Source organism: Alligator sinensis, unplaced genomic scaffold, assembly GCF_000455745.1.
Source record: "Alligator sinensis unplaced genomic scaffold, ASM45574v1 scaffold166_1, whole genome shotgun sequence".
Taxonomy (NCBI): Eukaryota; Metazoa; Chordata; order Crocodylia; family Alligatoridae; genus Alligator; species Alligator sinensis.
The window spans coordinates 2,095,071-2,119,031 of NW_005842098.1; the positions used below are offsets into that span (position 1 = coordinate 2,095,071).

Sequence of the window (23,961 nt, forward strand, 5' to 3'; positions counted from 1 at the left end):
AAAACAATTTTAGCACAAACTGTGGGAGCCAGCAGCAGAAAAAAAAAAGGTAATGCAATACTAAAGAGCCAAAACCACAAGCCAGATTGCTTTACACTAAGATGTGGGCTAACTGTGCAAGTTGCTCTTGGTCCCACATGACTCCATCAACAGTCTACAGTGAACTCTTGCCCTTATCCTATTTCTTTATTGCTGTCTGTAGCCTGGCCTGGCTTCTTTGTCCTTTTGCCTACATTTGTTTTATAGGGGGAGGGGTAGGGGGGGGAAAGTTTGTTCTCCTTCAAAATTTGAGGGGAGGGGGTTTCCCCCCCCCTCTTTTTTTCCTAAATGTTGAAAGTGGATCTCATTTCTCTATTTCTTTCCCTGGGATATCAGGTACTCTGATTCTTGCATTCCCAGATGCATGGACACATTCCTTCCATGTGATGGATGTGCCAGCATTTCCCAGTTTTTGCCTTATCGCAGACTTGTCCCTGAAATAAAAAAAGAATATATAGAAAAGGTCAATAAGCTTATATAAAGTACACGGTACACTTGACATAAAAGGGATGCCATCAAAGTAATGATTTTGTTTATTTCTGAATGCCATGGTCGTCACAAATGAGGCAATCTATCATGCAATTGAAATAAGGATGAATGTCCATCGTTTTCCAGATTTTACATTTGTTATGGAGATGTTAAGATAATGAAGGAGTAGGGAAATATGAAGAGACGGGGCTTGAGTTCCCTTCTTTACCAAGCAACTGACAAGGAATACCTACTGTATTTGCCTGTGCCTAGTTTTGTGCAGAAGGTTCTACCAGCGGAAAGAAAAGCCCTTCAAGAGAAAAAAGTGGGGATGACTGATAATCATATAGCTTATTTCCATGTATAACAGCATTCATGGAACACCAGGTGGGGTCTAGCAGGGTAGAAAAGTGATTTAAGTTTTTGTTTTTTAAATAAGCCTAAACTTTAAAAGTTAAATGACAAAGTATGTTTAGGCCTGAATTTGCTACAATCTAATAATCATTTATTAGATTTATATGCCATGCTTCCCAGCAAAGGCCCAGGGAAGCTTACAGTAAGAGACAAAACTTATAAAGCAGGCAGGATGAGATAACAAAAACTCCCAATATCCCTGCTTAGTATATCTTGTTAAATCCCTGACCACACAGGAAGGTCCTATAACGTTTCTGCAAGATGTCCAGGCTTGAACTGCGGTGGGCCTCAAGGGGGGGAAGGCAATGACGCATTTTGCAGACTGAGGGGAAACTAAGAAATACCTGTTAAACTATTATTTCATTAAGGGAACTTGGTCTGGGGTGGACCCAGCGGTGGGGTGGTGCAGCCATGCAACCCTTTGGCTGTGCACTGCATGCACTGGGAGCTCTTACAGCTCACCCACAGGTCAGCACATTCTTGCTGGGAGCTCCACATGTGCTGTGAGCTCCATGAACTCACCACTGGTCAGGGCAGACTGCCAGAGCCCTTGCATCTCTTCAGTCCTCCCTTCCTTTCTCCCTAGCCCAAATTCAGTAGCAGGGAAAAGGAGGGGAGGAGCAGCCAGAAGCAATATACAGCTTTCATGCAGCCTGAGGCTCAGCGCTGTGGGCGTTCATCTGACCACCTCCTCTGCCTGCTGTTGAAAGCTGACGGGGAGGAGGGGAGGGAGACATCCCTGCTTGAAAAGCAAGGATTCTGGGCAGAACCCAGAGATCACAGGTAGAGCTCCCAGAAGAAGTTGTTGAGAAGTCACTTGCATCCAGGATCACAGCAAGGGGCTGCAGCCACCTCCCCTTCAGCTGTATAGCACATATGCAACTCAAGCTCTCTTCACTGTGCATGTGCCCCAATCCTAGATTTGCCCATGAACTAGGTACACACATCAATGGTATTTGCAGGAGACTGTTCTTAGCTGACCATAGGGCATCAAGATAGGGCAAAAAGGAAACAGTTGGGTCAGATTAGAAAAGAGACTTGGGTCTCTTTCCAGAAAAGAGATTAGAAAGATAGAGCTGGTTGTCATCAGCATACTGAAGGCACCTCACTCCAAAGATATGCACAAATCTCACCAAGCAGTTTTGTATACACACTGAACAGGAATGGCAACAAACGGCCTTACCAAACAAAAGGGTCAAGTGCATTTAGGACCTTTAGGTCAAAACCAACACCTTGAATTGCACCCCTGGAACAAAGTGAATAGCAACTTGAAACCTATCAGAAGCCAATGCAGACTCTGGAGCACTGGAGTAATGTGCTCCTGGCAACCCACCTCTTTCAGAAAGCAGACTGCTATATTCTGCACCACCTGTAACTTCCAGATGGTCATCAGGTGCAGCCCCACAGAGCATGCTGCAGTAGTCTAGCCTCAAGGTTGCAAAAAACATGGCTGGGAGTGACCAGATACAAGTCTGAAAGAAAGGCATGCAGCGTTCTCACCAGACCAAGCTGGTGAAAGGTATTCCTAAACATGGCTGCCATCTGAAGATCCAAGTGCAGCAGCAGATCCAGGAATACCACACAACTGCAAACCTGAGTCACAAGGGGAGGCTGGATCCCATCAGTGATAAAACATCTCAATTCCCATCCTCCTGCCCCCAGTTAAGCAGTCTGCGCACACCACCATCATCTTTATCTTGTCTAGATTCAGCTTTAATTAGTTCACCCACATCCAATCCTCAATTGCAACCAGGCACTGGGAACAGACAGACTGCAGGACTCTGATTAGAATGGAAAGAGAGACCTGGGTGTCATCAGCATATTAATGACTCCTCACTCCAAATCTCAACACAGATCTCATCAAGCAGCCTTATATACACAGTGAACAAAAGTGGCCACAAAGTAAAAAGGTCAGGAGGAGTAAAAGAGCTTGCGACTCACCCACCACCACTCTGGAAACCCCTACTAGAAAAGGGCAAAACAAATCAAGAGACGTTCCATGAACACCCATCAGGCTCTAATCTCATTGTCGGCTCAGATCAAGTGTAGTTCTTGATCCGGAAAACCTGACTTCCTCTTAATGGCCAAATACAAGCCACTGAACTGATGCAAATCACTGGCTAAGGAACTCAAACTAGAGCTTACTGAAATACTCAACCACTTCCTTGCAACTAAAGCTTTAGTTGCAAAGTACAAACCATTTTTTTCAGTTTAAATTTGTTCAACTAGTTCAGTGTTTAGGTCAAAATAAAGAAGTCACATGAGAAATGAAAATGCCATCCACTTTCCAACTTATGAATAAAAAGCCAAAGGTTGTGCGAGGTTTAGGTCTATTGGTTGTAAAATCTTGGGAGGACCTGTGGACCAGAAGCAAGTCAGTTCAATTCACTAGCCACAGAAAATACTTCCTTTAGTTCAGTTTCAGCTGTTTTGAATTTATCCCACATAATTCAGGATATTTTTATATCAGGTTTGTTCTTGGGTTTGTTTTTTTAAATAGACAAACTATTTTAAAAGTACTGTAAGTGCATTAACTGAATTCAAGTGTCCCTTCTAAAAGGAAGTAGGACACAGATCATAAGCAAGAGATTTAATAGGTAAGAAGTATATCATGTTGTAGTTTTCTAATCACACCCAGTTCTCCTGGCTGCAACTGAGGATTGGGTGTGGGTGAACCAACTGAAGCTGAATCTGAATCCAAACAAGGTAAAGATGATAGTGGGCAAACTGCTTCACCCTTTCCCCATTCCCACCCCCAGGGTGCTTGGGATATTTATCTTTGATGAGTCCAGCCCCACCTTGCGACTTGCATTTGCAGCTGTGCAGTGCTTCTGGGTCCTCCACTGCACTGGGATCTTCAGAAGGCAGGTCATAACTAGAAGCACCATTCACCAACTATCTGGTGAGAAGGATGCACCCATTTCTTTCATTGGGATAAAATGTAAAAATTAAGAATATGAAGGTTAGGTTGAGCTATGCAATTGCTCAAATAAAGTGTACACAAATCATGTATCCTCCTGTTTATCAAAAATATTTTCCTTAGTGACAGTATACATGCATGTAGCAAGTCAGTATTTCAGGGCAAATCAACCCTTCAGGAGATAAGTACAAATGCAAAACAATTAACATCTTTGCTTTAAATCAATCCACCCTGGGTACAAGTTAGCATTATCCTTAATTAGTATCATCAGTCTAGCTTGGCAAAGGTTTTTATGGTACCAATTCCCCTCCTCCCCGAGTCCTCTGCAGTTAAGTTACCAGTAAGAAACTTTTGATTACTGTTCCATGTAGAATGACTGGCACCAGCAACACTGGAAAGATTAGGTTCCACCACAAACCTTCAGCCCAAACAAACAGTTCTTTGGTGGAAAACTGCTTATGCACTGCATACAAAAGCAAAATCGAAGGGTGACTGCAGCTAAACAAAAGTAGGGGAGAACTACACATCATGCCCTGGAGTATGCACAAGTATGACATACATATTGGGGGCACAATACCCAGTATGTAGTTTGCTACAATAATCCTACTATGGGGACACTGTCCATGTTTGAGAATTTTGGAAGCTATCCTGCTTACCACTGTGAATGAGCACATGTAGATTTACTCAACTAGCTATTGTGTGCAGTCCGCAGGGTACTTCAGCCTTTGGAACAACTATCCACAGACAGGTGTAAAAATGTGGTACCTAAACAATACCATCAAAAAAGTAACCTCTAAAAGATGTGGGGCACAAGGAATACAGCTGCACAGTGTTGCAGTAGAAGAGCCAGCAATGTGGTACAGCTATCCCAACTCACCTTATAAAGTGCTTTTCAGCCAATAAAAGGTACTATAAAACAATGTCTGTCTATACCGTCAGCAGGCCCTCATCCTGATTTGATTTCATAACAACATTTACATGAACTCAGGAAACTCTACCCTAGTTCCTGATCATATATAAACCGAGTAACTCAAAGGGAAAATAACATACCTTGACTGGAAGTCCTCCCACTTTTGAAAAAGTGCTGTCTTCAAAACACACTTCAAACACACTCCTGCCACCATCTCTGAAGTTTTTGAGACCAAACTGATCTTGGCAGTCTCTGGCACACATGGGTCTTGGTCTATATCACTAATGTCAGGGGGCCCTGGAGGTAGTGTTCTCCTCAGTTTCTTCTATCAAGGCCCTTTAATACTCCAATTGGTGGGTACCTCAGCCTCAGTTCTGTCTGAATTATCTTGTGTTCCATAGATGGAGGAATGCCAAAATACAATGTAGGTTCATAATACGGACGACCACGTCTCCTTTCTGCCTCAGAAGGGCTTTTTATGCCCAAAGTCTTGGTGCAGCGCTCCTTTAGTTGATTTGTTTTCTCCCAAAAATGAAATCCAACTCAACAAATTGAAACACCTACTTGAATATCAGAATTTCCAAATTATGGTGTTCAGCTTCAGCAAATATAGTTATCCCAGACATTCACAAGTGCCCACGGTCTGCTTAGCAGCAACTAGAGGCATATTTTTACAATGTCTTCAAGAGATTCCAAAATCCAGGTTGCAAGAACAGAGCAAATCAAAGAAATAAGTGCTGGAGAGAAATAGTATGCAGTAAGATCCCAGGTGTGAAGTGATATGTGCAGGCAAAGGAACTCCAAGGGAAAAAAAACCCACTAAAAAAACCACACAAAAACCCCCCTTGCCCTTGAGCCAGCAGAGTAGAGAAGTTAAAATCTAGACAGACCACATCAGAAGCAGGAGGAATCAGTTGCACTATTCACATTGTCATGCTGGCACTTACACTGCACTGGTGGAGACTGCTCTGGTGGCTGATGACACTACTCAGGTCTTCCTTGCAGAAAGTCACTCTCAAAGCAGTACACACAGTTTTTGTGCATCACTGGTAATGATTTTATGTGGCATTATACATGGTGCATTCCAGGCTTTCTTGAAAGGTCTCAACTGCTGGTTTGTAAAATCTCCCTAGTGTAAACCAGGTGCTCAGGCACACAGCAAAAGGACTAAAGGTGCTTATGGTAGAGTGTGGAAATTAGTGCAGAGGTTCAGGGAAAGCAAGATTACTTAAGGTCTAGAAAGGGAGCTGGAATTGGATGTTGTAAGAGACAGAAAGCAAACAAAAGTATTCACTGAAGATAGGGTCATGTTTAAAAACATCAAGAGGAAAGGGACCTCAACAGGTGGGTTTCGATAGCGGGGAAAAAGGTGAGAAGCAAAGCAAAGAGACTGGAGATGAAATCACCACCTATGACTTCAGAGACAGGGACACAGAGGGAAGAGTAAAGTGGAAAAAAGGAAGCAACAGGATTTTAACTAAAAACTACATGCAGGGGAGAGAGAAACAAGTCAGATACTACAATTGTGGCCCTGGGACACCAGGAAGTTAGTGAAGTTGAAGGTCAGGTGGGGGGTTCAGATGGAGGGGGGGGAGGGGAGGGAGGGAAGGGGTTTATATCAAGGTAGCAGGATAACCAAAACATCAGTTAAGAGATGCAAGTAAAGAGACTGGATGAATTTTTTTTTAAAATGGTACGTAAAAGGAACAGTTCTGAGCTTCTGGGGCAAGAGTGCAAGATATGCAATATCTTCATCAAGCACTCCAACCAAGGGCTGGCAGGTTTTTAAAAGCTTTGGGGGTATAAGATATATTTTTTCCCCAGTTTGAGATCCATAGAAAGCAAAGGACTAGCAGCTTAGGTCCCACAGGCACAGCATAGGCAGGTATTTTATAAACTTCCCTCACCATACAGCTCTGCCACCATACCCCAACTTCTACTGTGCCATACCCAGCTGCTGTAATCTTTATCACCCGTCATAAAACAGTTATGCCAGTACTCCACAATCGAGATTCCCAAATGTATTCGTTCTCCTTTAACAGCTCTGTGAATACCAACATGCTTCAGCCCTGACACAGCCTTCACTGCTAATCCAGTTCCGAGTTATCAAGGTTGTGCAAGGGTTTTAATATGAACACAGGTTCCAAACAAATCAGCAGCTCGGTTTTGATCTAAACCATGGATTTGAAATGCAGTTCTCCGATGTAAACGTGTATTATGTACTAACCCAAAGAAAGACCCTTGTGACACTTGCAAAGCAAGTAGTCATTCCAGGATATTTACCTTTCTGCAAGCAGGACAAAGTCCATTCTCATCAGTGCGGATACGGTGCCAACAGAAGCGACAGATTTGGTAGCCACAGGTGCAAGGAAAGAAATTGATATCATCAATCTCCAGAGGCTCCATGCAAAGGGGGCATTCCACAGGGTCTTCCTTAGCATCTGGGCTGCGAGACATCTTCACGGGTTCGCAGAGCAGCAAAAGTTAATAACTTAAAGGGAGCAGAAAGGTCAGCACTTGAAGATCTGAAGAAAAATAAGAACATAGGATACATTTTAATACCAAAGACCATTTTGACACCATAGATAAAACCAGCAAAGCCTAATTAACTTTAGTAGTTTTTGTTCAGTTCACCTCTGCATTTGCTTTTCTCCTCAGTCTTTCCCGTAAGATTACTCCGTAACTAATCTGAGTCCCTCTAATTCTACATAAAGTCACAAGCAGTATAAAAGACGCTGCTATTGGCAAAATGCTTCCTTGCCTAACCAGCCAGGCATTACTCTTAATTTGTTAGTCAAGCTTCCTAGGGATTGACAGAACAAATTTAAAGGTTTAGCAACTGAGCACAAATAACTAAAAATTGAGCAACATATGCAATACATTTAAATCCTAGTTTTGCTTAGGGAGTAGCTGAACTTTTCTGCAAAAGAAGAGAACCCTGAACTCAGGACCTTGCAATTAAATGAAAGAGCAATTTACTCATTTTATATGCTCATAATTTAGACTCACTTCTGTGTTACACATTTAAATAAAAGTTCAGTTAGTTGGTAAAGGAAATTTCAAGAACAGAACTTGGACAGAAAAAGCTTTTCTTCAAACCTGACCAGGTGTAGCTTTGCAAAGAGGGAATTAGTTTCCCATCCATTCCATGTTTTAAACTCTGCAGAGACCAGTAACAAGACTGTTCATTAAAAGTATACATCTGTTTGCTAAAAGTGGTCACTTAACTTGATTTATACCAGACAATTCCTTACCAATGGCATCACTTGAGCTTTTCTAACACTATACATTCAAACTTAAAAACAAAACAAAAACCTAAATAAATTGGGGGGGGGGGAAACGGACGACACAACACATGACAAAGAAATTTAAGTCAGTACATCACTACATTTGATTGAAGCCACATACCATAGCTAAAGTTTCCTCAGTGAAAGCTATTGCAATTCCTTTTTCTCGGCTCAAAAATATATTCTTAGCTTATGCCCAAAAGTCAATTCTATTAAGCTTAAGGAAAACCCTTTATCAGTTGAGTGCATGCTGAGGGAATGGAGGAGTTAAACTTTGCAACAACAACAAAAAAAAAAAAAGGTTCATTTTTCTGGCTGAGTAACAATTATTCTTACACTTGAAACTGACATGTAGATAGTCTTCAGAGAAACACACCCAAATCATTTTTTAAAAACTGGAAAAAAGACAAATTTAAAAATAAGTTTGGGATTTTTATAAGTATGTACTTGTTTAATTCAAGAAAACAGTCTAGATTTTCTGGAATTAAACATAATAGTTATATGGGGAGTGTCAAGTAATGGTGTGGGAGAGGAAAGGGATAACATGGAAGAAACTAGATACCCATTTAGAACTTGTGACTATGGCTTAAAACAAAAACATTATAGGTTATCACTACAGCTGCAAAGAAAAATATTTTAAAAGACCATAAGAACACTGCAAGTCTAACTACTTACATTTAGCTAATTGAGAAGAGGGACCAAAAGGAATTAAAGTAAAAGCTAAAATGTTTATGTAGCTCAACACACACGTTCCCAACTTGGGTGCATTCTTTTACCTATTTGTATTTTAGGTGCTGCTTACACTGTCAACAGCTTTTACCATTAAAAATTAGAAACTAAAATTGCACATCAAGCTCAAGAAGCCAGGATTTTTCTATGACCTGTGCATACATTCTGCTTTTTCCACAACCCTTTACACAAATACATGTGTAAAGGGTTGTGGAAAAGGGTTGTGTGTGTCTCCGCAAGAGAAGGTTGAGGTGCGACCTTGTGGCTGCCTATAAGTTCATCACGGGGGCACAGAAGGGAATTGGTGAAGTTTTATTCACCAAGGCGCCCCTGGGGGTTACAAGAAATAATGGCCACAAGCTAGCAGACAGCAGATTTAGACTGGACATTAGGAAGAACTTCTTCACAGTTCGAGTGGCCAAGGTCTGGAACGGGCTCCCAAGGGAGGTGGTGCTCTCCCCTACCCTGGGGGTCTTCAAGAAGAGGTTAGATAAGCATCTAGCTAGGGTCATCTAGACCCAGCACTCTTTCCTGCCTATGCAGGGGGTCGGACTCGATGATCTATTGAGGTCCCTTCTGACCCTAACATCTATGAATCTATGAAATACAGTTAAAATCTTGATCTCACGTATTGCCTTGCATCTCCTTGTCTTGAGGGCAATGCCCAAGTCCCCTACTCTTTTATTTTTTCTTTTTTAAATCCCTCTTCTGAAGAGTGTTCAAATGGTTCCAAGTCTAGTTCAATCTTCCCAGGCTCTGGGACTTTACATCTAAGCCAGAGGAGGTCTGAAATACACGGTTGAGCAAAAACACACAAGTACCTGTCTAAGAAGCAACTCTTACCCCCCTGGAAGAGGAAGGAAAAGAGGAGAGCAATATCAGCCCCATTTTATAGTGGTCTCTGTTGTAAGAACACAGCCTAAGACAACACTTTTGTCAAAATCCTTGATAATCCATACCTAAAACACTTAAATAAATGTATATTTATACTTAAAACCCATGCTTGCCCAAATAGCTGGGAGTCTATATTAAAAAACGAGTTGTTTGTTGCTTTAACCTGGAATCTGCCCACTGTGCAGTGGATGCAGGTTAAGATCACCCAAGGTGATGATCGTTCCTCTTGAGTTTGGTTTCAAGTTCCACAAAAAAACAAGAGGTCTGCCACAGGCCAAGACAGAACATGAGAGGATCTGTATAAAGAACCCTGGGACACAAAACCTTAGAGGGGTGCATATACAGTGAGGACCTAGACCCAGGGAACACAGGTAGCATTTATTGTGGTCAGTTTAAGCTAGCCCAATTGCTCAGACATTTAGTGCAGGGACAACAAAACCGCAGTAATTAAAAATGCCAAACTTCTCCTCGGCTTATTACTCAGTATTCTTGCTCATTTCCTCTAAGTCGATTAAATTATCCTCTGTGCTAGAGCGCAGATCATCAGCTCTAGGGTATGCAAATCTCAAAAAAAACTCACATGTCCTATAGACCTCACCCATATAAAATATTTTGGTTTATGGCTACAAGATTAAAAAGGTTGACTGTCCTTGCTGTAGTCTAGTGCCAAGTGTCCAGTCCATCTATCCAGTACAGACATACCCTTACTCTGGTGGGGAGCAAGTCCTTCAAGCACATGAAGGCAAAAGGCAGTCTTTGTAGAAATAATTAGTAGCGCACATTTAAGTGCTCAGATAAAGGTGAGGTTAAAGTGGTCACACGAGACATCAGTGTCTCCAATTAGTGCACCAGTGATCATTTTACCCTCCTTTCAAATGTCTCATCCCTTCCCTGCCCCAAGGGTATAAAAAGTAAACTGAAGGTTAGTTGCTACAGAAGCATTTTTTTTTTAATTTGAGACAACAGCACAATACTACCTGTCACTCTAATTAGGTTCAGGTCCCTTTAGTGCACTCTTTGTACAGAAACACTGGGGGGGGGGGGGGGGGGGGGGGGGAGTGTCTATACTTTGTCATGCATGCACATTTAGGTTTTGCTAGATGACAACCTTAATATAATTGGTGTTCAAGCATTTTCTAAGGAAAATGTGGAAAGCAGAGTTAACATTTTTGTATTAGCCTTACATTTTATATTTCCTGACTCAACAGGAAAATGTGAAAGGTGCCTCATTATTTGTAAAGTTAATTTAAAAAAAAATGCTAGAAGTAGACTGCCTGAACTGAAGAACAAGGAGAACCACATAGGTCTTCTTTACTTTAGATTTCTATTAGATTTAGTATTATTGGTATTATGCCTTTTTAACAATTGTTCAACCTTTAGAATACCTAAACTACGGCAACAAGCCCATAATAGCCATGTTAAAGCCAGGGAAGGATGCCTCTGGCCAGGGTGGATTTGATTTAAATCAAATAGATTTAAATCATGATTTAAATCACTTGGTCAGGAAGCCTTGACTTAATCATTGTTTCCTACAAAAAGCACATTCTTGTTGTTTGATATCCTTTATTCATTTAACTTCTTGAAACTTTGCACTTTTAGAGAAAGGTAAGGGTCTGACTGTGTCTACACAAACTGGCAGAGACACAATAGGGCTGATGGGTGGGTAATCGGGTCTGTTATCTCTCATCTCCATATACTGCTGTTTAACAAGGATGTTATCTCTGGAGACTAACTCTCCCTATGCCTGAAAGCTTGCAAAGAACATTTTTTCCAGCTAACAAAAAAGGCCTAATAAAAGATAATCCCATCTAACCAAAGAACTTCATCTGCCTATGATCTCTGGAGACACAAATCCAGAGTTTGAGAAGTGAAGATCCCATTAAGTATTTCTGTGATGTTTAATTTCTAGACCAGTGGTTCTCAACCTTTTACCTACTGGGACCTATTTTCAAAGGTTCATGGCCTGTCCCAACCCAGATCACAGTGGCCCTGCAGTTCTCCCCCTGCCACTCCAACCATGCTACCAACCCACAGCTCCCAGCCCCACCCCCCAGCCCTGCTGGTGCCCCTTACTCCCGATCCATAGCTCCGTCCCCCCATCCCTGCAGAGAGGCCCCCAGCTGCCCCCATCTTACTCAGGCCAGAGTGCAATGGCTGCGGCTCATGTGGGCAGCAGGGGAATGAGCTGGAGGAAGGAGGGGAGGCCTGTGGCAGCCCCCGCCATGGGCTGGGGCTGCCACACCAGGCAGCCTCATCACAGTCCATTTCACCCCCTGAGCAGTGTCTCCTGGCCACCCCGCCCCCATGAGCATCCAGCCTCACAGCTCTCCCCCACTCCCTTGCCCCGGCCACTCTGCCCTGCTGCAGTCTTCATGCTTTCCCGGGATCAGCATGGCTCAACCTGCAGCACCCTACCATTTGAAATCTTGTGACCCACTTTTGGGTCATGACCCATGGGTTGAGAAACCCTGTTATAGACTGAGCAGAGTCCCATTGAGTAAAGTGGTTATCTTTAATTTTTATTAATCTATAGAGGAGCCTCTGGGAACCCCATAAGATTGGGCCCCTAATATATAGCCCGTGGCCTGTGACCTATTAATAAAACTTCTGAAAAGGTTGCATGAATATATTGTCTCAAATATATATAATTAGAAGTTATGATCTCTAATTCCATGATGATCCAATTTTTAAACGCATCTTAAATTAAAATTATTTTATTTTTTTAAAAAGCATCTTTTTATTTAATCATATTTTATTTTTTTTAAAGATATTTATATAAAATCCTTTTTATTATTATTTTTTTTAATAGTTGATTTTTAGCCACCCTGCCTCTAGCCCAAAGGACTTCAGGCCAGAGTTACTCCTGTGCTATCTTTATAAGCTTTATAAACATCGTTTGATACGAGGTGAGGGGTGACTGAGAACAACATCTAAGACCAGAACACTCTGGGTTCAGACCAGGCAAGTTCTGCACTGGCCAAATATAAAATACTCACCTAGCATATAGAAGATGGGTTTGAGAAAGGGATGATAATAGGTGCTGTGTGTGTAGACCTATGAGTGGCATACAAGAATCAACCACTGAAACCTGCTTGCCAAAGTCTACAATATGACATGCAACTACCATCTAGTGCAGTTAATCTAACCTCTTTTGGAAAGCAGCCATTTTTATGTAGAACTGTGCAAGAAACACAGGCGCTGGAAACTATAACACAACAGCCCTCCTCAGGGCAGCGTGTTAGCACCAATCCTCTAACATGTATACCAATGATCAACCCATACAGAGTAAGACAAGGTGTTTCATATATGCTAACGATCTAAGCATCACATCACAAGAGGACGGATTTGCCACTCTCGAGAACAGACTGACATACGTACTGAGCAACCTCTCTTATTGTAATAATCTGAAACTGCTTCATGCCAACCCAACCAAGACTCAAGTCACAGCCCTTCACCTACACCACAGAGAAGCCAAACGGAAATTAAACATCACCCAAGATGGAAACCCACTGACTAATCATCTGAACACTGTACTTGGGGCTTACGTTACACCAAACACATGTAGAGAAGACAAAATGGAAAAAAGTCACCACCTGCAACAACATACTTCAAAAGTGGGGAGGCAAACCCAACTAAATTACAAATTACTGCTATTGCCTTGTGTTACCCCACTGCACAGCATCCATGCCCAGTATGGGAGTGATCAGTTCTTGCCAGGAAACTAGACCCAGTTCTAAAAAGTTATCATGAAACAACAGGATGTCTAAGCAACACCAAAGGATAGCCTGTACTTACTGGCTGGCGCTGTACCACCCTATATCAGAAGAAAAGTAGCAAGCCAAGAAGAAAGATCACAGCAGATAGAAGACACCAGGCATCCATTTTATAGACGCGCAGAAGTAACCAAATGGCTTAAAGCATGAAAGTTTTGTGACCAGTGTAGCACCCTTGGACACAATGGCTAACGAGGCATAACAGAGGTTATGGAAGGAAAGATTATGCACAACCAGATGCCCTGAAATGGACCTGGAACCCCAAAAAGATCTTCCTAGAGAGGCTGATACAGACTGATCAACATGGTGATGCTTGAACCACCTGCACAGAGTAGAAAATCAAAAACAAACATGATTAAATGGACCTACTCTGACACAAATACATGTAAAATACAGACCATGGAGCACCTGCTCATTTGACAACTCCTTGGTGAGACCTGTATGAAGGACAACTTTGCTGCGCAACAGAAAGAGCCATCAATTGTTCACGATTCTGGAAAAACACCTAGTTTATGACAGACTAGAGAAGTAGCAGCAAGAGATCTCCAAAAACAGACCCGTAAGCAAACAGTATATTCTGTTGAACTGTCTACTCATTCTATTGCATATTCAAATCCAAGCCTATTGAAATGCATCTGAATCAAGCAATATTACTGCTAGTGAAAAAAGTAATTTAAAAAGACTACCGTTCTGAATGGACTACAGTGTATTAAATAATTTCATTGTAACAACTGAAGAAGTTGCTATTTGGAATCTCCAAGAAATGTCACCAGTTTTTGAGAAAAATGTGACATATTAGCTAGTGCCTCTAGGACACAGAGAGGCTCTCCAGCAATTTTGCCAAGTGATTAACATTTATGAGCTGTTTAAGTTAGCACTAAGTTCAGCAGCTTCTGCTAATAATACTGATAACTTGCCTCAGAGTGTACCATTGGCAAGCTTTCATTTTCCAAAGAAGGGTAAAGAGCAGCTGTATACCACGATTTTGAAACAGAGGCAGCATTTTTATTTACTTGGGAAAGGACCATTCAGAAGCATACAATTCAAAGAGGTTCCACTGAAGCGAATCTTCATTCCAGGAAGCAAACACCAGGACAGCACCATTTCCACATCAGAACACTGCTCATTTTTCCAAACTGAAATGGTAAATACTAGGCACAGCACAGCAAAACAGCAAAGTTCATATATAAGCCTATTTTAGTCAGTAGTAAGTCCATTCCAATTGTTTGCACCCTTTTTTCATTATTGGACCCCTTTGGAAATTCTGAATGGAGGTATGGACCCTTCTGAATTGTAACTGTGGGTATTCACATATTTTTGATTAATCATATAGTCATCTTTTGCAGACCCCAGAGGGACCATATATTGAAAACCACTGGCCTAATTCTGAATTGCCCTGCAACCAGTCTTAAAGACTGAAAGATGAGCTGTAACATGTAAGCCGTCTGTCCAACTTGAGGAGGCAGCTGGTCAATTTTGCAGGGAGATTGTGGGGCCAGCTGCCATTTTCACAAGCTGATTATGGCAGGGCCCTCATGCTACCAATTGGTTGTGAGTGCTGTCCATCATATAGCCCCGCCCCTTGCATTGATTGGTTATGGGGCTGGGCTGCACAACAGACAGCCTTCTCTAGGGAGCCAGCATTTAATTTTCAGTAAGTCCCCCTGCTCTCTGGTGGATTTTGCAGGCACTATCCAATTACATGGGAAATGCTGGATTTCACAATTTTCATGAAATCATGATTTGGGTAGGTCCCTAGTAATAGGAAAGCCTAGATTATAGGAAAAACCTCAAATGACTCATGTTGTATCCAAAGTATCTGACTTTCACAGTTATCTCCTAAACAGCAAATAGCCTATATAACTTGATTCACAGAAGACAAAAAAGTTATTAAAAAGGCACCCCCAAAAAGTAAAAAGCTATCAGACAATAACATCTCCAGTACTGATGAAGGCAACCAAATGGCCTGAATGGTTCCATACCCTGCTTCCAGGAGAGCACCAATGACAAAAAATGTAAACACGTTACAATGATGTAGGCAGAGCTGGACAACGTCTAGTAGCCTTCCAGAGTAAAGGTGACAGATATGTCCCATGTAGCCATATCATTTGGCCAGTGGTGCTGCCTGTCAGTCTCAGACAGTCCCTGCACATCACATGAAGCAGGCTCCACTGCCCCAGCCCCATATAACGCACAGAGCCAGTCTGGGGCATGTACCATCTGGGGTGGGTGCCACATGCAATTTTTGCGCACTGGATCTAGGGCCAGTCCAGACCAGGATCATAGTCAAGCTCTGAGCACCACACACAGCACTGGCTCTGGCTAAAGGAGCTTGCCTGCTAGGCGGAGAAAGGCCCAGTAGTTTGTTTTCTTTGCTGACAAGGCTTCAAAGAGCAACCATCTGCTTTTTTGTTCTGTTTAGACCCCAAAGGTTTTTGCAACTCCCCTCCCTTCCCACCATGACAGGTTCTTTTCTTTCCCACCCCCAAGGTTTTCCAGCAGTGACGAGCTGCCTGTTTCTGCAGCAGCAGTGACCTGGCTCTAAAGAATGTTCAGTTTTTTTCTATAGAAAGTGCGCTAAATCCTTAGAAAGACACAGGTTTTTCTTCCTTTTTTTTTTTTTTCTTCCTTCATTTTGGTGGAGCATACATGTCCTACTGAAGGCTCTGGAAGCAAATCAAAATAACTTCGAAGAGAGCTTGATAACAGGCCAGAATCCCATTTTGAGAGATCAGGCCTAAGGGAAGGGGAATTTAGGCAAGTGCTACTTTTATTTCAATTTTCAGACATGCTGGAACATAAAACAGGTGAAAAAGTCTGGGCTTAAGTTTCAGTAAGCCTCTCTCTGGGTTCAAACAGAAACCAGTTTTCTAAAATGCCTACAGAGTTCCTAATATAAAAATGTGAAGTTCTGATTTATTCTGCCTATCATCACAGCCACTACAGACAGAAGGGACTGTTCCACTGGAAATCCCCATTTTCATTCCCTTACAGTTGGGTGGGGGAGCAAGGGAGGGAAGGGTTTGAATTTGAGGTGCAAGCAACTTGCTTATGTAAGTTTCTGGTCCTGGGGGGATGGAATGGCAAGGCAAGGTGGGGAAAAATATTCTTAGACTTCTTTAAGTTTTTATTTTCTGTGCCTTTCCCTTTAATCCATCTTGAGAGAATACTGCTGTAGCCTCAAAACATGTGTCATTTAGAAATGTGCGCGCTGATTCACTAAAGAGGAAGGTCAGCTTTACTTGCCTTTTTGTTCTTGTTTTTTAAACATACAGAAGGAAATTTCCCAAGTTGCAGCAAGGAAAGTTTAGGTTAGATGCTGGGAAAAATTCTCACCAGAAAAACAGTAAAACACAGGAACAGGTTACTCAGGGAGGTTATAGAATCTCCAGCCTTGGAGGTTTTCAAGACCTTGCTAGACAAAGCTTTGGCTGGGATGATCTAGTTGGGGACAGTCCTGCTTTGAGCAGGAGGTTGGACTAGATTACCTCCTGAGGTCCTTCCCAACCCTCATTTTCTATAATTCCATTATTCTAACAAGATCTCCTTGAAGGAGACAAAATTCACCTATAATTTCAGCAATACTCTACTCACTCGAACCCTACGTCAAATAGAGGAACTTGAGTGCATTAACTGAAGCTGACAGTTGCAGCCTGAGAATAAAAAGATCATAAAATAATTCACCTGCAAGTTTGCCTTCCTTAAAAATAGCCCTAACAGGGCCTCAGTTTTTTTACAATATGCTTCCAAATGGCTGAAGATCAAGTAATTATCATTTAGACCAGGGGTGCTCAACCCTTGGTCTGTGAGACAGTAGGGCCCACAGGGCTCCCCACAGGTACATGGAAATCCCCATGGGCTGTGGCACTGCAAGCTAGCTCATGGGCCCCAATCCTGGCAAGCAGACTGGCCGTGCACCATTCATCCAACCCATTGAGCCAACTTGTTGAGCATTGCTACTTTAGATGGCAAGCCCTCTGCCTACCCCATTAAAAGGGGGAGGGGGGTTGTTTTCAGTATAAGCTCAAGGCTCCACTTGTGTGATGTGCTGAAACCCACCTCTGACTACCTCTAGATGAGGGGTGCTCAACTCCCAGACTACAGCATCATGTCATCTGGCCCACAGGAGCTCCCTTCTGCCAAATTTCGGTACCTGTGGGGACCCCTGCAGGCTGGATAGCATAGGCCTGCACATTAAATCAAACAGCATGAGGCAGGATCAGGGCAGCAGCCCCACACCACTCATTTGGCCCATAGGTCCAAAAGGTTGAGCATCAGTGCTCTAGATCAAGTTAACTATTATTTGTGCTCTTAAGTACCTAAACTGAGGAAGGGGGCAGCGGGGTAGAAGTCTGAACACTGCTGACAGACTAGAAGGACTGTGAGGGACAGAGCAGCTCACAACTCATCAGCTGCTAGCTAGTCTAATCACTCGATGCTAGTCAAACCATTATTTCCAAGTGCCACCACTCTTACTCCACTCACTTGAAGCTATGTTAAAACAGAGTAACTTGAGTGGATTAACTCAAGATGACAGTTGCAGCTTAAGAACTCTATAATATAGCTCACCATTCCTCTAAATACATAAAGCAAGCTGTATCAACTGAACTCAACCTTACCCATTGTGAACAACTGTTCTCCCTCAGCCCCTAGAGTTGTCTGGACTTCATAAGTACCAAGTCCAATTCCAAGCACTATGGAAGTTTCTCTTCTGAAGAAATCTGAAGTAAAATGACTTCCTTGGATACATTCCCATAAGCAAAAAAATAAAGCAATCAGCTCTCTCTGAAAGCTTACAAATAAAGGGTTTTTTTTGCAACTGTCTAGTTGGTCTAATAAAAGATATTGCATCTAGCGCACTCCTTGCCCTTTTAGACCAACACAGCTACAACTTTTATCCTGAAAGCTATTTCCATACACTTGAAACATTTATATAGAAGACACTTGCACAATCCTTATGAAATCTTACTCTGTGCAGGTAAACCTGATGAAAGATTCAAAGCCATTTTGACCTGCAGGTTGGAGTATTTCAAGCTCTCAAAAGGAAGTCATGTTTAGTGATTAACTGCTGTTAAACACAGTGGCAAACTTAAAGTTCTTGTTACATTTTATTGAGTGACTCAGTAAGACATTTCACTGACCAGGTGGTATTGTCTGTTTCCAGGCATTTCACATGAACAGAACTGTCACGCACACAAGACCAAACAATTCTCTACGGTGGGTGAAACACTTAGAACTACCTTTAATCAGAAAGCTTTTCTTATTTCTGGCAATTCTGAAGACAGAAACATTACATACAAAACATTCTTTCTACATATTCATGGCTCATGTCTGCTTTTCATAACATCTGGAGAAAGCATATTACACCTAAAGGAGTGCAGCCAAGCCTTTTTGGCATAAATTAAGCCCCCCCTGTTCCTCCCCCTCTGCTGCCACTCTGATCGCCATTCCCCTACCCGATCTGGTGTTCTGTGCGCTCTCCCTGATCTCCCATGTGCCACACACAAAGGCTGCCCATGCCACTTGTAGCACACATGCTGCAAGTTTCATGCAGCACACTTTTCATGCTCTTTTATACTTGTGTAGTCCAAGGCCTTAAATCTTGGTTGATTTTTCTCTTAAAACCCAACAGGCATTTTAAAGTGTAACTGAACAGTCAGCAAGTATCTGACCATTAAAATTTTATATGGTTTCAAGCACGCAAAAACAAACAAACAAAAAAACCATGACAACTGATCTGCAAGTTAAACTTCCTGATGCTTGGCAAAACCATCTGAGCTTGCAGTTATAGGGCTATTTATTACAAAAAGGTCATCTTGCACATAACAGAATCAACTCATGGCTTTGCTCCAACAGTAAGTAATCATATTGATTTTTACTCTACCACACAGCCAACTCTGGTTTGCTGGGAAACTGAGTATCTGTTTTCCTGGTAAAGAACTGGTTTTGGACTACTGGTTAAGAGCCCAACCCAAGCTTGCTCCTTCCCAAAGGTCTCTGGATCAAAGTAATATGAATTTCTCCAGAAATATCATACCAGTATAACCAAGTGAATTTTAATTCAAGTAAACTGGATGCTTCCTCCAATATATGAAAAGCAAGGTCATCTGGTGATATCTTTTATTGGATTATATAGTTGGTCCAGTAAAAGATCTTACCAAAGGAAAAACGAACAAAAAAATCCTGTGTGTCACTTATGTCCTGGGCTATCACAGCTACACCACCATTCAACCAATACAGATATATAACCAATTTCAGAACAGGGGGTTAAATAAAGTTTTGACTTAAATCAGGATTCTACAAGTTCAAGATTTAAATTTAAAATACATATGCATTAGATTAATTTTTAAAACAGCTTCAAGGTAGTTATATTAAATACAATCTTTTTTTAAGCTGCAAGACACAGAAACCGAGGTTATGATCATGGCTTTTTTCCAAGAATGGAGCCAAAAACTCCAATTTTGATTATTTTACTTAAGCACAAAATCTTACTGATTTAAAACAGATTTTAATATTGTTTCACACTTGTACTTTGTTTTCAAAAAGTGTTGATTCTTGGTTAGTAGCCATTAAAAACATGACTATTTTCATTAATGTAGCACAGGGGTTGTCAGCTGGGGGTACACAGAAAGGGGCTAGGGGGTACACATGGGTAGGTGGGGGCGGAGTGCTGCCACCCACCACTCTGCGCCACCGCCTACCAGGAGCAGGGCTGGGAGGGTGGGGAGGGTAGAGGCAGTGGCTCCCCTCTACGGCCAGCCAAAAGTGGGGGGAAAGCAAGCATGTGCCTGCTATATTTTTTCATTCTTCAGTGAAAGGGATGTGTGAAAAACATCTTGTATTAGCTAGCTCATGTGCAGATTTAATATATTGGCAACCAGAGGAAGGTCAGAAAACATGTGGGTCCCTTACTGAATGGAGGAGGCAACCTAGTAACAGATTACATGGAAAAGGCTAAAGTACTCAATGCCTTTTTCACTGCAGTCTTCACCAGCAAGGTCAGCTCCCAGATGACTGCACCTGGCAGCACACTTTAGGGAAGAAGTAAGAAACCGACAATAATGAAAGAACAGGTTAGGGACTATTTAGAAAAGCTAGGCGTATAAAGGCCATGGGGCCAGATGTGATGCACCAAAAGGTGCTGAGGGAGTTGGCCATCATGACTGCAGAGGCGCTGCCCACTATCTTTGAAAACTTATGGTGATCAGGAAAGGTCCCAGATGACTGGAAAAGGGCAAATAGTGCCCATCTTTAAGAAAGGGAAGAAGGAGGATCTAGAAAACTACAGACTAGCCAGCCTCACCCGAGTCGCTGGAAAAATTATGGAGTAGGTCCTTAAGAAACCCATTTCTAAGCACTTGGAGGAGAAGGTGATTAGGAACAATCAGCATGGATTCATCAAGGGCAAGTCAACCTGACTGCCTTCCACTATGACCCCATGACTGGCTCCGTGGATGTGATATACTTTGCATTTAGCAAGGCTTTTGATATAGCCTCCCATTCTTGCAAGCAAGCTAACAAAGTACAGTTGGATAAATGGACTGTAAGGTGAACAGAAAAAATGGCTGGATCACTGGGCTCAAAGGGGAGGAATCAATGGCTCAATATCTAGTTGGCAGTGTGTATCAAGTGGAATGCTTCAGGAGGCAATCCTGAGGCCAGTTTTATTTAATATCTTCACTTGTGAACTGGAAGATGGGAATCGAGTACGCCCTCAGCAAGTTTGAGGATGATAGCAAGCTGAAGGGAATAGAAGATATACTGGAGGGTAGGGCTAGGATTCAGAGAGACCTCAACAAATTGGAGGATAGGGCCAAAAGAAGTCTCATGACATTCTAGAAGGACAAATACAAAGTTCTGCCCTTAGGACGGAACAATCCCATGCCAGTAGAGATCGGGACTGCCTGGCTAAGCAGCAGCTCTGTACAAAAAGTGCCTGGGGCATACAGTGGAGACTAAACTAAATATGAGTCAACAGTGTGCCCTTGTTACCACGAAAGCCAACAGCATACTGAGCTGCATCATCAGGAATGTTGCCAGCGTATCGGGGAAGTGATTTTTCCTCTCTACTCAGCAGTTGGTAGGCCACATTTGGAGTACTGTGTCCAGTTTTGGACCCCGCACTGCAGAAAGAATGTGGACAAGTTGGAGAGAGTCCAGTGGAGGGCAACAAAAATGGTGAGGGGACTGTGGGGGACATGACTTCTAAGGAGAGGCTGAGGGAACTGCATTTATTTAGTCTGCAGAAGGAACTGAAGAAGGATTTAGTAACAGCCTTCAACTACTTGAAGAACAGTTCCAAAGAGGATGGAGCTAGACTGCTCTCAGTGGTGGCAGATGACAGAACAAGGGGCAATGGTCTCCAGTTACAGCAAGGGAAGTTTAAGTTAAATATTACGACATTCTCTCACAAGGAGGGTAGTTAAGCACTGGAACAGGTTAGTTATGCAGAGAGCTTGTGTGGACTCTCCATACTTAGAGGTTTTTAAGATCTGGCTAGACAAAGCCTTGGCTGGGATGATACAATTAGAGACATACCGAAATAGCAATTTCGTGAAACCCGGCATTGCCCAAAAAATCCACGGCCGGAGGAGGGGAAGGAGAAGAGAGAAACTTACTGAAAGTAAAATGTTGGCTTTCAACAGTTATCAAGGCACTGCAGCACCCCTCCAGGGGGGGGGGGGGGGGGGGCCCCTGCCGCTCCCTCCCTTTGCTGCTCATTGGCTATGAAGGCTGCCTGCCATGTGGCGCCACCCTATTCCACCAATTGGCAGTGAGGGGCAGGGGCGCATGATGGATAACCCCTCAGCCAATCAAATCATTGGCAAGGAGTGGGGCCATGGGGGACCCTCAGCCAGAGGCATGGCAGGGCCCACCACACTCCACTCACAAAATGATTGCTGGGCCCCATGTTCTGCCCCATCGAATTTGGTAGGTCCCTATAGTTGGGGATGGGGTCCTGCTTTGAGCAGGGGGCTGGACTAAGTGACTTCCTATGGTCCCTTCCAACCGTAATTTGCTCCAATTAATACTTTTTATAAAGATGGCCAGTATTCCTAGATTCATCTATAAATGGTCCTAAGTTCTGAAGAAATATGCACTTTTCCCAAAAATTTTTTTTGCAAAAGTAAAGTATTTCATCCCATGTAGGGTATGATCATATTTGATACTTTTTTTTTCTTTTTTATATTAATCAGCGTTTTGGAGGCTCCTGCTAGTAACCACCATGTCTCACTGGATATTAACATTGGGATCCTGTTTCTGACTTAGTTCTACCTCCATTCGCTCTCAGAAAATGATTTTTTTTTTTAATTTTGTATCCTTTGGGATAAACCTGAAGTCTTCTCATCACTGAAATGCATTCCAGAAGAATGAAATACACGAACAGAGTCAGAAGTTTTACTGAAAGTGCTGCTGTTTAAACAAAGGTAACTTTTAAATGTAATGTAGTTTTTATATAAGGTTTGGTGCAGAGAAAAAAAGCTTTCCATTATTTTGATTGCCACAAAGCTGTGATGGATAAAAGTAGTACAGCAGTCTCTAGAAGTCAAAAGCAGTTGAGTCCAGCGACACGTCATAATTATAAACAGTTCTTTGCTATACTGTGTACATATTAAGTACATTTCCACATTTGTTCCCAGATGCTTACATTACCCAGTGAATGAAACTGGAGGATCTTCAGCAAGGCTTCTTTAAAACATGCTCCCTATAGATTATTTTTAGTATTGAGTTAGATAAGTCTTCTACACTGTAAACATCTTCTGTTACATGCTTGAGTCAGGCATAGAGCAAACTGTACCTTTTACACAGCGGGCAATTAATATCCCATGTTTTTTCATTGTATTTCACGACAAGAGTATTCATAGCTCAAATTTATCAAACCTGTTTTTAGAACAAGGACAGCTAACATGCCACACAGACAGATTAGACCAGTACCCACTACTAAAGGCTGGACATTAGAATTTTCTTCACTGATAATACACAAGGAATCAAATCTTCATGGAAAGCAACACTCACTGTCCAGAGGCAAACACTTTCCATGACAAGTGGGTGGCTCAACAGACTGAAGCAGAGGTTCCCCAAACTGACCTTAGGGAAGCCAGTGGCAATAGGAACCTGACTCATTGCATGATTTTGGTTACTCATTTTATGCAACCGTGAGTTTGAAATAAATTTAGGTAAACATTCTAGCATTAACTTCTCCATGTAAATAACTGTAGTTGTCAATGGGATGTTACAAAACCATGAAAGGGAAAGGAGATAGTACACAAGCAGATGAAACCGTGGTTCACATTACCAAGTTAGATCAGTGTTTCCTAATTAAGGCATTAATTCCTACAAAATTAGTTCTTTGGATATTTTTCTAGCCGATATAGTTGTAAATACAGGCCTCCAAATGTAAGCCGTTATAGCGCTGTCTTAACTGCACAGAATTCCCCAAAGCTTTGCTACTGAAAATAAGTTTGAGAACCAAGAGTGTATGAACAGGAACAACGGTTTACTTTCCGTTGCTATCTAAATTGGTAT

General features: G+C 42.2%; 1 protein-coding gene across 8 annotated transcripts in view; it reads right to left on the bottom strand.

Annotated features, from left to right (window-relative positions):
• The window catches only part of CNOT4 (CCR4-NOT transcription complex subunit 4), a 101,228-nt gene that overhangs the window by 65,614 nt on the left and 11,653 nt on the right, over positions 1 to 23,961 (bottom strand). For 7 of the 8 annotated variants that reach the window (XM_006024204.3, XM_006024205.3, XM_006024203.3 and 4 more), the window contains exon 2: positions 7,035 to 7,276. In XM_006024204.3, the coding sequence (XP_006024266.1) occupies positions 7,035 to 7,208 (174 nt within the window). In that variant the 5' untranslated portion in view covers positions 7,209 to 7,276. Of the gene's footprint in view, positions 1 to 4,891; positions 5,406 to 7,034; positions 7,277 to 23,961 lie in introns of those variants that run through there. The other variant, XM_025204797.1, reaches the window with a different exon arrangement.